At 46.9% G+C, this 13,804-nt stretch overlaps 1 protein-coding gene across 1 annotated transcript in view; it reads right to left on the reverse strand.

Annotated features, from left to right (window-relative positions):
• PARD6G (par-6 family cell polarity regulator gamma) overlaps window positions 1-10,792 on the reverse strand; it is a 65,182-nt gene extending 54,390 nt beyond the window's left edge. Inside the window, exon 1 of the mRNA XM_086609162.1 lies at window positions 10,721-10,792. Coding sequence (XP_086465288.1) covers window positions 10,721-10,792 — 72 coding nt within the window. The remainder of the gene's footprint in view (window positions 1-10,720) is intronic.
• Window positions 10,793-13,804: the final 3,012 nt, after the last annotated feature.

Consider the following 13,804-nt stretch of genomic DNA (forward strand, 5'->3'; position numbering starts at 1 on the left):
AGTCTCTTCCAAAGAGATTTAAGCAGAGCATGCGGATGATGCTTTGTTGTTTAAAGGTTAGTATTACTGCAGTAGCAGTTTAGCTGGTTAACTCATCCCGTTCACACACGCAGGCAGCAACCGGTTGTCAACGGGTCTTTTCTGAAGAGAGGGAATACAAATGTTTTAGCAGTGACCGTTCATTCATCATCCCTAATGAGGCTGATAGAGAGTATCACAGTAATAACAGGTTTTGCAGTACCACACAGCTTGGAGCCTGGGTGCTCTGCATTGTATTCAGCCAGGATTTCAAGATAACATCCGCCACGTATCTTTCAGAAACTACCAACTCTGAGTGCTTTGCACAGATAGCCAAGATGACTATTTGCTTTTCTAAGCTACAAAGTTCATCTCTAGTCTAATCCACCACCGAAAGCGACACAAGGACCGGTGTCTGCCAGAACAATACCGTATTACACTGTTTGAGAAACTAACAGTTTTAACAAGCAAATTAGTTTTCCATAACAAAGTGAATGATTCTGACCTATTTATCTAAGGCAAATACAGCATCTACTATTACAGAAGTCAGAGGACAGGAGGATCCAAGGGGAACTTAAAAGCACCTAACAAAATGCTATACACATCAAGCAAGAAAAACTAGCAAAAAAGAAAAGCGTTCTGATAAAAGTTGTGTTTGAAGAAGGAAGTCACAGCTAGTTGACCAAAACTTACACAGGCTGACCAAGAGCAATTGACTGCTTTTTCTTGCTGCCTAGGGGGGATGAGAGGTCAGAGGAAAAGAGGAAGCTGGATTTTGAGGTTTGTTTACTTGAAGGGCTGCTATTTTGTGAAATGAAATGGAAGAGTTATTTGCAAGCAAAAGAAACAAACTTTTTTTTTCTTTAAATTTTAAGTTTCAAACTGTTTACAGGGTCAAAAATGAAGTCCCGTGTTTATGAGGTACCATCCCTCTAGTTTATTGCTGGCTTTGAGTTCAGGCTATTGTAATAAGAAAACATCAAAGAGCAACATTTAGCAATAAGCTTGAATTACATTAGTCACCTACTTCTCCCATGAAGTAAATATCAGGAACAAAAAGAAAAACAAACACTCTCATCCTTGCATAGACTGTAATTTCTGCTTACCTGTGACACTGTCAAAATGGGGAAGACCTGATTAGAGCTGCTTTATCAGTGAGGAGGAGTAGAGGCCCAAGAAAGAGGAGAAGGGAAGACTGAATGTAAATGGTTTTGTGCTGGCTGACTTTGTCTAGGACTTCAGAGCTCTGCTGTCACATTCATGTCTGTGTTTCTCTGTTCCCTCTTTCTCCTCAGCCATGTCTTCCCCAGCTCAATCAGCACTCTCTTGCTCTGCTCCCAGTCTCACAGCAGTTGTTACTAGAGGCAAGATGCCACCACCAAGCAGATGTTCTCCGCAATAAGTTCTCTCTTCTCCCCTTCAACCGCCTGCCCCAAGGCCACTCTCCTCTATTCGAATGACCAAACTGGTGAGAAGTGTGGGATTTTGTGTTCTGCTCAGCCCTCTGCTCACCTTTTGTTATTTCCTTCAAGAGACAGTCACAAGAGCAAGACATCCTCTCTTCTATTTGCCTTTCACAGGAACCCCATCACAGATAATTCCACTAGCTTCTCCCTCAAACTTTCTTCCTGATTGGCATCATGCCATACTCCCACCCCTCTCTCGTATTCTCCCCTTTCACTCCTCCATAAAAATAGAGCCATACTTCAATATCTTCAATTCTTAGAATAGTTTCTTTCCACAAAGGAACACAGTGGTTCCTCTTCCTTTTCAGGCTTCTTGGACACAAGCTTCATATCTCTGCTTTTCATTTGAAGAACAGCCTTTGCAACCCCCCCAACCCTCTCCAGCAGTCTGTGAGGCTCAGTTCACGACAACACTTTTCTGCATCTACTCAGAAGACAAATTTGGCTTCTTTCTCTGTTCCCATCACTCTCAGATCAACTTCTGTTCATGAGATAAATCTCCCATGCAAGTCTTTATTAATCTCTTCACAGATGCTCAGCTGCCAGCTCGGGCAACTTAAAGCTAAGCTTACCCTTTTCCTTGCTTCACCTACCTTCTTTCACGATTATTGGGCACTTTCCCCAGCACCTGTAACTCCAGTAGCACTCTTCATCCAGGCAGTTGCATATATCTATATGTTAATCACCCAGATCTTTTCTGCCCAATAGCTTAAATCCATGGACACCATTCAGCTACACATTTGCACAACTGGACTTTGCCTTGACTGCTACTCTGTATTTTTCCTCAGCTTTCCTAAACATTGTTTTGCCTCAGTACTGGTAGTGTGTGAAAATAGCTACCCACAAAAGCTATTTTCCCAGCCTGTTCTTCTGAACTCACCATCCCTTTTTCTTTGCCACCCCTGGTCCAGCAGCTCCTCTCCTATCAGGTCACTCCCATAGCTGCTTTCTCCCTACTGTCTCCCTCAGCCAGTACTGCCTCCAAGCAGTGCACAGTGCCAGCCTTCCTCGCTGCTTCAACTCTTGATGTTTAAACCCACAGTGCTGCTCTCCTTCAATAACCAGTCGTTTGCAGCAAAGGCTTTAAAAGAAACCTTTGCTTTAAATGGTTGGCCTACCTTTCCAAAAGCAACCCTCTTCCTTTTTTCTTTCAGTCCTCTACATCTGTGGGAACAAACCAAGGTCTGTTTGCAAAGGACGTAGACCAAGCTGGTCCTGTATTTTCAAGAGAACACCAAGCACCACATAGCTTTAGCACAAACACAGCACAGGATGCATACATCCACGGCATGTCAGCAAGAGGGGGAAAGGAACATTTGGCACCTTGCCACCCAGAGGGACAAAGGACCACTGAATCAGGAGGCCTGGTCAACACTGCCAACAGCAGACAAACCCATGAGCCTAGCTTCCTGCAGAAAGGCAGCCCCGCACTAGTACAGGTCTCTAGCAAGAGCAGACCATTTTCTGAACTTACTAAGAGAGATATGGTTACAATACACCTGTAACGAGTAAGGGCTCTGGCTGGTTGCAAACTTATTTAAGACCTTTTTTAGTTTCCGACAGAGGTTTCCTCATGAGCTCAGGGCCAACAACAGCTGCAGAGAAGTAATTTGATGCACACACACACACACAGAGGCACACACCTAGCCAGACCTGACCAGGGACTGGGAACAGCTGTGCAGGGCGGAAGCAGGAGGGATGACCCGGGGCTGGGTGGCCCTGGGGCTGGTGCACCACTCCCTGCCCCAGACATTTCTGCCTCAATTAACTTCAGGAATTTCCAATGGGAACGGGACTACCTCTGTCCTGGGAGATTTTTGCATTCACTTACACAGAGGGAATGTCTCTAAAGGTACATTTCATCTTTAGCTTCTGGCCTGCATTGTAAAGGTAATTAGGGGCAAGCAATCAATCCTTGGAAGAGCATTTCTTGGTTACTAAAAACTCAGATTAAGTGTGGGCAAAGTCTCTTACAGAGGGAATGAGAAGGGACTACTGAGGAAAGCGCTATTAATTGCATCCCTGAAGAACTCCTTGGAGGTGGCTAGTCCTGCAGCCTGCCAGACAGAGCCTCCACAGGTATTTTTACCTCACACAGCAGACATTCCTTTCCGACTTGGCTGTAAACAACTTTTAAACTTTAAAGAGCACCTCGGCAAATCAAAGGTTCATTGTCTTTTTGGACTGTTTCAGTGTGGCGAGACTAAAATTCAGAAGACTACTTGCATAAGACAGACTGGCTGGCTGAAGTTTTAAGCAGATCAGAAATTCCCAAGTTACTAGGCTAAAAATGGTTACAAAAGCAAAGGTGAGAACCTGGAGGCAGGATCAAGAATAGGAGAGTACGGGAGGTGCTGAAACACAAGGTAGCAACCCTAGCCTTCTGGTCAACGCATCGTAGGGATATTGATAACCATCCGGTTAGCACAGCTGGCATCCAAGACTAACAGATTACTAACGTCGGGAACATTGTCAGAGGAATGTTAGCATCTTTCAGTAACTAGATTTTGACTTTTTTTTTTTCTGATATGCAGGACCTGAGACTATAACCCTAGCACCAGAGCATATCCTCCTCCATCCCACACTCTGGGAAACCAAGTAGCTCAAAGCATGTGTCCCAGTCTTCCTTGCACCTCCCACAGGCACTATTGTTCACACAGTGCCAGAATACAGGTCTGAGAAGATATTTACACTGTGCTGGTGCTTATCGCAGCTGTCACCTGAACACAACTATTGCAAAATGACTTGTTTGTGCAACACCTTTCAGCTGAAAAGTCTGGCCTCTCACCTGTGAGGGACAGCAAGCATGCACCAGACCAACTGCTGTCGCCCAGCAGCTGCAAGGTAACTTGTTAAACTGTGGTCACTTTCTCTCAAGTCACCTAACCGTTTCAAGACAGACTTAAGTTTACTAGGTATGACCACTTCAGAAAGTCATCCTGCCATGAAAAACAAAGATTTGTAATAACAGAGTAATAACCAGGACTTTAGTAGATGCAATTTAGCACATCAGAATGAATACAATACCTGCTGTCAGAAGCTCAGCAAACGGGGAGGGAACAGAGGCAATATTTCTTATGAGATTAACGTTTACGGTCTCTTTCTTTTGACGCATTTTGCAGCAATCCAGATCATCTCAAGCTGCTATTGCTGTGGCATACTGTCTTCATTTGAGAAGGGAAAGCACTGCAGTTTTTCTGAGTCCGTGCCACATTTGGTTTGCATATAATCAAACATGTTTTGAAGCTCAAAACCAGAAGTTAAATCAGCTGGTTACACTGCACGTATTTTAGTTTTATTCTAGGTAGGACAAGTATGACCTTAACTTGGAAGAATCTAAAGTACTGCTTAAAAACTTCAAGCAGACTTAAAGTCTGTTTTAACATTTTGTAGGTTTAAAGAGAGTCATGCTTTTTGATCAATTTTGAAGTGTGCTACACATGGAAAACATTTCATAAAACTTCAGAAGGCCTGTAAGGCTTCAGGGTTAGTGTCAAATCAAAGTACAAAAGACTGGAAAACACAATTTGTAGACCTCTCTCACTTAGTTAACACCAGACAGAGAAGAACCAGACCTTTAAAATCTCTTTACAGGGGACCGGTAAAAGCAAGTTTGCTCTTACCACTATAGCTAGTCATAACACTGCTTGATGTTATACTTTATACCTTTCAAATACACAATGTGTGTATATATACTGCAATAGCTAAACAGCTATGTGGACATGCAATGCTGCTAAGGTATCTGAGCAGTATCAGATTCTGGGGAGTGCGGGGAAGGATGTGAAAGGTTTAAAACAGCAATCTGTATGTAACAAGCACAGGTACGCTCCTCCTAAGAAGAGACAACACATGAGCAGGATAAACCACCCACAAGCTGCCTGGATATTACATCAATCTAGCAGTTGGGCAGGCTTGCTGAAGCACTGACTTCTACACTTGCCCAAGACCAAAACACATCATGTTATCTGGTAGCGACTTCATAAGAGCACAGAGCATATCTGATCCCAAACATGCTCTCTGTCCTCAAGGTCCAGAACAGCATCACGGCTATACTCTGGATACACAAAAATATGATTGAAAATTTATCAAAAATCAATTTGCAGCATTCATTTGAACATCAATGTTTACTGGATCAAAGTCAAAACACGACGGGAGAAGAGGAAAAAAAAATATGGTTATAGTTAACTGGATATATTTCTCTTAATGGGTTTGTTTATAGTAGTAGGATGTTAGTCACATTATTGTTAATTTGCACCTCAGTTTCTAACGCAAGAAAACATGACACTATTAATAAGGCAGAAATGTCACAGTCAGCACTTGAGTCAGGTAGCTGCATTTTTATGATCCTCAGCCATCATCAAAAGTTCCTATTGCTCAGCAGCAAAAAAGGGTTTTTCTGAAGGATTATTTTTCAGGGAACCACAAAGGCATTTACCCACTTTTGAAACATGAACATTAATCCTTACTTGTACATACAGCTTGCAGGAAATAATGTAGTAGTAGAGAAATACTTTTCTGCTGCTTTTAAGTCAAAAACATAAAACTGTCAGTTTCAAAGCGCAAAAAACTCAGACTTTCACAAACAATTCAAAGGACTACCATTTAAAGGCCTGAGGCAATCTTATACCTTTACTATTCCAGAATATCCAAGCAACTGGAAAAGAAACATAAACTTGGACTGATAGCTAACCTCCTATTTGAAAAGCTGTTTATACAATTCAAGAAAAAAAAAGAAATCTCTTTTCACTCAGAGCAGGACAAGAGAAGATTTTCTTCATGGAGCTATAAATTAAAGAGAAGTCTTACCATTAATGTAGGAATTCCTATTTTTAAAGTGTTTGTTCTTCTGTAGACTTACACTCATGGGAAAGAGGCCTGCAACCTCTCTGTAAAGCTAAGGAGAGAAAATGAAAAATAGGTTTGGGATCTCATGGCCACAGGCAGGGTTCTTAACAAAACAAACAAAAAAAGCTCCACACATCCTATGCACTGGAGCTCTTGGTAAAAGGGAGAAGAGAGAGAGAGAGAGAAAGGGTCATCTGGAAACCTTTTCCAGAGATTAGAGGCAATTTCTTCAGAGGGGACAGATACTTCACTTGTCACCCGATGGGGGAAAGGAGCCGGTGAGTACTAGACATATGAGAAGACACAGTTGTTTTAAGCCAGCAAGATAATGTATTTTCAGATCCTGTCTAAAAGGGCTGAAACATTAATCCTGAGCTACACAGACAACACCTAGATAAGAGCTGAGCTTCTAATGTATTCTGTTGTGCAAGACGGGAGAGGAGGGATAAGATGTAATTACAATTCAATTAATATTTTCCTATGACATGTGCCAATTTCTAAGCAGGTTTCTCTTTATCCTTCCGCTTTCCTATCTAGCAATAAGCTTTTAAGTGTTTTGATTATAAGGCCAGCTCTCAAGGGAGGAGACAGGGGATGGGAAGAAGCACTGAGCCCGAAGGAAAAGGACTTCTTAAAGCAGAAGACTATAGCAATTCCCATCACTGCCATGTCCGAAAGGAGAGGTGCACACGGATGGCTGATGCTCTGTTTTCCCCTTCAGTATCTGCTGCAACACAACAATCCGAGCGGCTTCTGCAGCATCCTACATTTGCCCAGAGAAAAACCAACCCGACGCACACCAAGAGGCATTACACAGCGCCGCAAAGCCCGTCCTTCAGCAAAGACCTGTGGTCAGAGGACGGATGCCTGTGAACGTTCCCATCAGGCAGCCCCAAGGCATTGAAACATCCACGGACACAAGCGTCAGGAGCCGGAGCATGCTTCTGGGCCACATTCCCAGTGGGGGTGACGGGTCAGGCTAGGTCTGGAGAAGATACAGGCTGGTTTAGAGCAGCTAAAATCCAATAATCCATAAAGTTCACACATCTACTGGACAAGGAAAGAGGAATACCGTATGAGGGTTTTGGTGCTTCAGCACAATGAGGATGTTGAAAAACTGGAGTGAGTTCAACTACTAAGACACTCGCTCGCTCCCTCTCTCCTTGTTTTTTCTGGGTTTTTTTTTGTGTTTGTTTTGTTTTGGTTTTTTTAATAATTTTCTGACACACATCAGGAATCTTGAACTTTAAAGATACTTGAGGATTTCCAGAGAAGTGTCTTACCCAGTGTGGTACTAAGGATCTGACAAACTCTCCCCTTCTGATAAAATAAGGCACAAACCAACTTTCAAGCACTTTCTGTTGGAGGGAAGGAAAGAAACTCAGGAAACCCTGGAAAATCTTCATCAGTTTTTACAGGAACCACTTCTGAATCATGACTAATGCAACACACCAGCTGGATGGTGGTTTATCCTTAAGGAAGGAACCACCTGGTTATCATAACAGAGGCACAGCTATCAAAAACCCAATGTCTGCAGACTACCACCCATCCAATTGCCCACAGCTATTTTTTCCAGAGCTTCTCCATGTCCAACTCAATCTCCAGAAGAGGAGAAAAGCTATTTCACCCTGTTGTGTAAAAGCAGCACTCTCTCACAACCGGCTCCTCCGCCAAAAGGGATTCCACCTGCCCACGGCCTGCCACTTCCCCAGCCTTTGAAAAGCCACCTGAGAATCCCTTGATCCCAGGCCAGCAGCATGCCCCAGCGCAGAGGCTGAGCTGCACCCACCTCCGCTTGCCTGGCAGCCTGCGCTCTCCGCCGATAGCTGCAAAATCAGGAGTTCTCAGACTCAACTTTCAAGTTCTCGGGCAGGTCCAGACAGGCCTCGTACTTACAAAACACAGGCAACTAAATGTTTAAAAGGCTGACTACGTACAGCTACCAAAAGCAGCATTATTGAGTTTGTCTCCCCAGACTTAGATAGTTCACCTAATCAAAAAAAAAAAGTTATCAGTATTTCTAGATGATTGCAGCAGGACAATCCAGTGATCCATAGGGACAAGACAGACAGCATTGTAACCTATCCTACAAGATGACCATGTTTTAACAAGAGGTGTAAGTCTTTACGCAGTACCTAGCCAGGTACCATCAGCCAGAGCTTTTCACTAGATCTGCTTCTGACCGTTGAAAAGTAACTCTGTGAGAGAGAACCTACAAGCTCTATAGACAAAAGAAAACCATCTTGCAATGTCAGTACCAGCCTCTGTTTGGCAACAGCCTGCTACGTAAACAGCCTAGATGTTAATGCACACAAGGCACACTAACAGTATAACCCCACCAGCATCAGGAAATTCAACAGCAGGGCCTCCACTGACCCACGCTGCACGTTAATGGATGATCACCGGGTGTAGGCCCTCAGCAGGATATTTTGAATTTAGCCTCTATTTTAAGTTTCCTTCCAACGCAGTACAGTTCCCTAAAGTAACTTCTGGGTCATCAGCAGTGACAACCCTGAGCTGCAGAAGGCCTCCAGTAAACCTCTCCCACCCACACAAGTTTATTTTCCTTCTCTCCAGAAGTCCACAGTCATTTGTACACTTACGACCTCCCTAAATCACTGTGTCTCTCCAGCTACACAAGATTCACTTACACGATTCCTGCAGCTGTACAAGAGGCTATGAGGTGTTCATTATAAGGTTGTTTTTTAATTGTTAATAGAACAAACTCAAGCTATGGCAATATTAAAGTAGAAGAGAGGATGAACTTGGAAAAAAAAGTCATCTGTGGTCAAGGTTTTAGTTTGAAGATCATACAGTGCATGGGGTATAATTCAGTATCTAAAAAACAGGGGAGCATTTGGGAGTCACAATAAATGTTGTAGGTGGGTTATACCTTAGAACCAGTACAAACTGAACCAAAACTTTCTGGCAACAGAAGCAGGATGGAACTTTCCAGGCCAGCTGAGCCCCTTTGAGTGGCAACAGGAGGTTAAGAAATAAGGGCCTCAATCTACATTTAAGATTCCCTTGGACATAAAGTAGTTCTCCCGCCACCGCCATCCGACCATCCTCAGGTCTACGTGTCACTCAAGGCTGTTTGATCTGAATGCAAATATTAACAGCAGCAAAGGACAAAATGAGGAGCACCGAGCACAAAGTCCCAAAGACATCGCCCCCAATACCATCTCAGCAGGTGATCAGGGCTGAGCACAATTCCAGGACATGCTAACGTTACTCTGTGCTCTTTTCAACTTACACATTGCCTTCACCTTTTCTGTTTTATATACGTAAAACACGAGCTTACAGGGAGATTTCTCAGTTTTGCTTAAATGCTACTTAGCTTTGCAAACAGAGGTGGCAAGGAAGATTTTGATGTACTGGTTCAACCAAGAGCAACCAGAGCCTCTTGAAGAGAGCTCAGCAAGACCAGCCATAGACACAGCCAACCGATACCATCATTTGAAGAAGCCGAGCTCCAGAGGGCAGCTGTTTCTGCACAGGACAGCCCCCCAGATCACAGCTCTTGCGTGCAGGATCACGCAGATCTGTTTCTGCAACGGACAGCCCCGCAGATCACCACCAGCGTGCAGAAGCTGGCTGGATTACGGCGGGTGCCGGCACCCCCAGGTAACACCCGGTAAAACAGCCACGGAAGGGTCAAGCGTCCCGCAGGCCTCGCTCTGGCTTCTCCCACTCGGATCTACAGCGGGATTTCGGCGCTGCCAGCACCGGCCGAGAGGACTCGGCCCTTCTCCCTCTCGATCTTCCGCTCCTCTTGCCAAACCGCGCCAGAGGACCTGACCCACCACCCGGGAGATGGCCGAAGCCCCCGGGCAGCGCGCTCCCGCGGCTGCAGAGGGCAGGAGCACCCCGGGGGCGGCACCGCCTCCGGCCTCCCACCCGCCCACCGGCGCCCCCAGCCCGAGTCCCAGCCCTCCCACGAGGGGAGGCGACCGGCGCTTTCCGAGCTGCCCCACAAAGTTAGCGCCGAAGTCCCTGCGGTGAAACAAAAGATCGAGCGGGAGCGGCGGGCGCAGGGCCCCCGGCGCCCGCCCGCCTCGGCCCCGCCACCGCCTCGGGAGCGGGCGGGGAAGGGTCGCGCCGTCGCCGCCGCCTCCCGCCGGGCAGGGGCGGCTCGCTGGGGGCGAGGCCGGGAGCTGCGCCCGGAGCGGGGATCCCGCCTCTCCGCGGGCTGCCGCAAGTCCGTCACCGCACTCCGGGCTGCGGCTGGAGCACGGCTCCGGCAGCGCCGGGCGGGGAGGCGGCGGGGGCGGGGGGGTGTGAGGGATGCCGGAGGGGACCCCATTCATTTTCGGGAGAGCCGCCGGGAGCGGGCGGGGCAGAGGAGCACCCGGCCGCCGCCGGTCGAGGCCGCGCCGCGCTCTCCTCACCTTACTCTTCACTTCCACCGCGCTGCACTCCAGATACCGCAGAGTCTGAGATTTGTTGAAACTCCGGTTCATCTTCCCGGCCCCGCTGCCTTCCTCCCCCCGCGCCGCCGCCGCCGCCTCCCGCCCGCCCGCCGCGGGCCGCGCGCCCCTGGGACGCCCCCGCGAGCCGATTGCCCCGCGCGCGGCAGGCGGCACGCGGCGCCCCGCTACCGCTCCGGCCACTTTGTCCCGGCGCGCCAATAAGAGGGGCCGCTCCGCTGGGCTCGCGCTCCGGCTCCCGACAGCCGCGCGCCCGCGGCTCACGGCGGGCGGGCGCCTGGGCCGGCAGGCCACGCCCACGGCCACGCCCACCCCCACACCGCTTCGCACCGCCCCGCCCGCCGGCGCCCCGCCCCTCGGCGGCCGCGGGGCGCCGGCTCGTCCCGGGCCGGCGCGTGTTCGCGGTGCGAGGGGCGGGGGTGTCGGGGCGGCGGGCGGCCGTGCTGCAGAAACTGCTCCGGGAATTGCCTCCGTTGAAGTCGAAACCGGTGAGGGTCGGCCTGCCGTACGCGACCTCCCCCGCCCCGAGGACGGGCGATCGCCGGGGCTGGAGGGGCTGCTGGGGCGCCGCTTTAAACCACTACCCCGCCGGGCTGGCAGTGGTGCAGATGCGAAATAAAACCGCTTCATCGCGGGCCCCGGCGCTTGGCAGGCGTGTGCACCTGCCCAGTTTCACAGGTGGTGAGTGGTCTCCCAAAATCACTTACGATGCAGAAATACACCCGAAGTAGTCTCTGGGCTATGATGCGATGGGCCCCTCCGAGTGCAGGGGTGCTCAGAGGTGCCCACTGTGTGCCATGGAGACCCGCACGAACTTTCCAGACAGTGCTGATTATTCAGAAAGAGCCTTGGGATCTGAAAAGTGATGTAAGTCATTAATTTGAGACCACGGATCATCAGGTTTGGGAGGAGAGTTTCCACCATCCCCACCTTGAAATAAATCAGTGGACTGCCTCCCTCTGCTAGCAGCCCTTAGTAATTAGGTAGGTTACTAATCTGAGGATCTCGAAGGAACTTAACTTATTTCCATCTTCTGCCAAAGACCTTTATAATTCTAACAGACCTTTTCCCTTCAGTCAATTTCTTTTAGTCACCAAGAGCCTTTGACAGTGGTATTTTTTTCCTACATGGTCCTGCCCAAAACATCAGTCGTGATCTAAAGAAGCTGAGGACAAGGCACGGACCTGTGCAACCAGTTTTCTACTGCTCGACATCTCCTAGGATCGTCTGCCTGACTAAGGAAGGAGAATAAAGTCCTAGCAGACATGACAAATCACTCATCTCCACTTCTCCAGACCTGCTGGGCAGGTGTCAATGGCAGTGACGGGGAATACTCACAAATTTAGGGGCAAAAGAAAGAACCGAGTTGACTTTTCATGTGACTCCAACTGGGAGGATCAAAGCATGTGCCCCAGCTACAAACCAACTCCAGCTTATTGGAGAATGGATCTGAAATGAATGTTTGCCCCATGTTCTTGGCTTGCGCTGTGTTTGGAAGGCTTGATGTAAGTTAAACTGGAAAAAATAAAGTTTAGAGAGCTGAGAAAGGAAATGTTTGTATGAACTTGATCTTTTCCTTTTTTTATCTTAGCGTGAGCAATTCGGCAGCTTCACTTTCCTGCTGTGATGGCCAAGGCCGAGCTTGTGGAGATAGAGCATCCCTGGAGTGCTCAGGGGCTGTATGTCCCTCTTGGGATGTTTCCATTTAAAGAATGCACCTTGAAATCCAACAGCTGGGTCCTTATGGTTTAGTGGTTCAACATCTGGAGCAACAAGGCCAGTTCACAGGAGTGAAGTTAATCAGTAGCTGAAGGACTGGTCTAGTCATGTAACCTCCAACTGGGGGAAACACTGGTATTACTGGCATCGTTGGGAGCGTTAGCAAGGGCTTCAGGTGGGATGTTATTCCAGCCTACCTGCCCTCCAGCTGACCTTCGGAAAGGGACCCTGCTGTTTGCATTCCCTCCTGGGTCAGGAAAGAGCCTCGGGACTGCCCTTACACATTTCAGGCACTCGGTGATGTGGCTGAGTTCGAAATCGCAACCACAGAGAAGGGAAGATCTGTATTAATTTTTGTTTCAAATTTTTATTATTTTTATTTTTTCTAAGAAAAAGTAAGCTCTCAGCAGTTGGCAATCAATAAGCAATTTAATTTTAGTCTTAATTTTAAATTTGGTTCTCGTATTCGTGATGTTCATATGAGAAGTACAGATTAAACTCATTTCTCTTTTGAGTTTATGCTTCCTTCAGGGAGTGCACATGCTTCATTACCATCTCTTTTATATTAATAAAGACTCCTCAAACTAATAATGCCTACCAAGCTGTGCGTAATCAGAATAGGAATTCGATGATAATGAACAAAAAATACCTTTTTTTGGAGTGAGATAAAAGCTGGTAAGCCATGCTAGATTCATGAAGAATAAAGATACGTTTTTCAGACTGTAAGATGGGTTGATTTACCAGCAGGGCCAAGGGGACTTCTGCTCTCTCCTCCCCGTCAGCAGCAGCCATTGAAGATCCTGTTCATATTTCCACCACCACATGAATACACAATCCTCCTCTTCTCATCTACCTTGTCTTTGAAGCTAACAGGTGTATTAAGGACACAAATTACTGTATTTGGGGAGTGGAGCTAATGTTGTTCCTATTTCTTCTATGCTACAAGAATTTAGAAGTGGCGGATCTCTGCTTCTCCTTTTTTTTTTTTATTCATCCGTAAGAGGAGCTGCTTTTCTGCTGTTCCATTCTTGCTGGCTTTTTCAACTTTGCATTGAACATGTCTCACAGTAAGCAAATAAACACTCATAAGAGGAAATAATGCACTTTACACCTACACAGAGACTATTGCTAGCAAAGGTTCTTTTCAAGCTACTTCAACAAAATTTGGTTTCTGCTGCTTTTTCTCAGTTTGCCTCTTTAAGAAATTCCATCAGCAAACCTGAAAAAGATATTTTAATTTCACTTCTTCTTGTTCAGGTTTTAATATATATTGCTATAACTTCAAATGTAATGATGAACATACTTTTAAGATACAAGAGCTTTACT

This window comes from Tauraco erythrolophus, chromosome 3, assembly GCF_009769465.1.
Source record: "Tauraco erythrolophus isolate bTauEry1 chromosome 3, bTauEry1.pri, whole genome shotgun sequence".
Lineage (NCBI taxonomy): Eukaryota > Metazoa > Chordata > Aves > Musophagiformes > Musophagidae > Tauraco > Tauraco erythrolophus.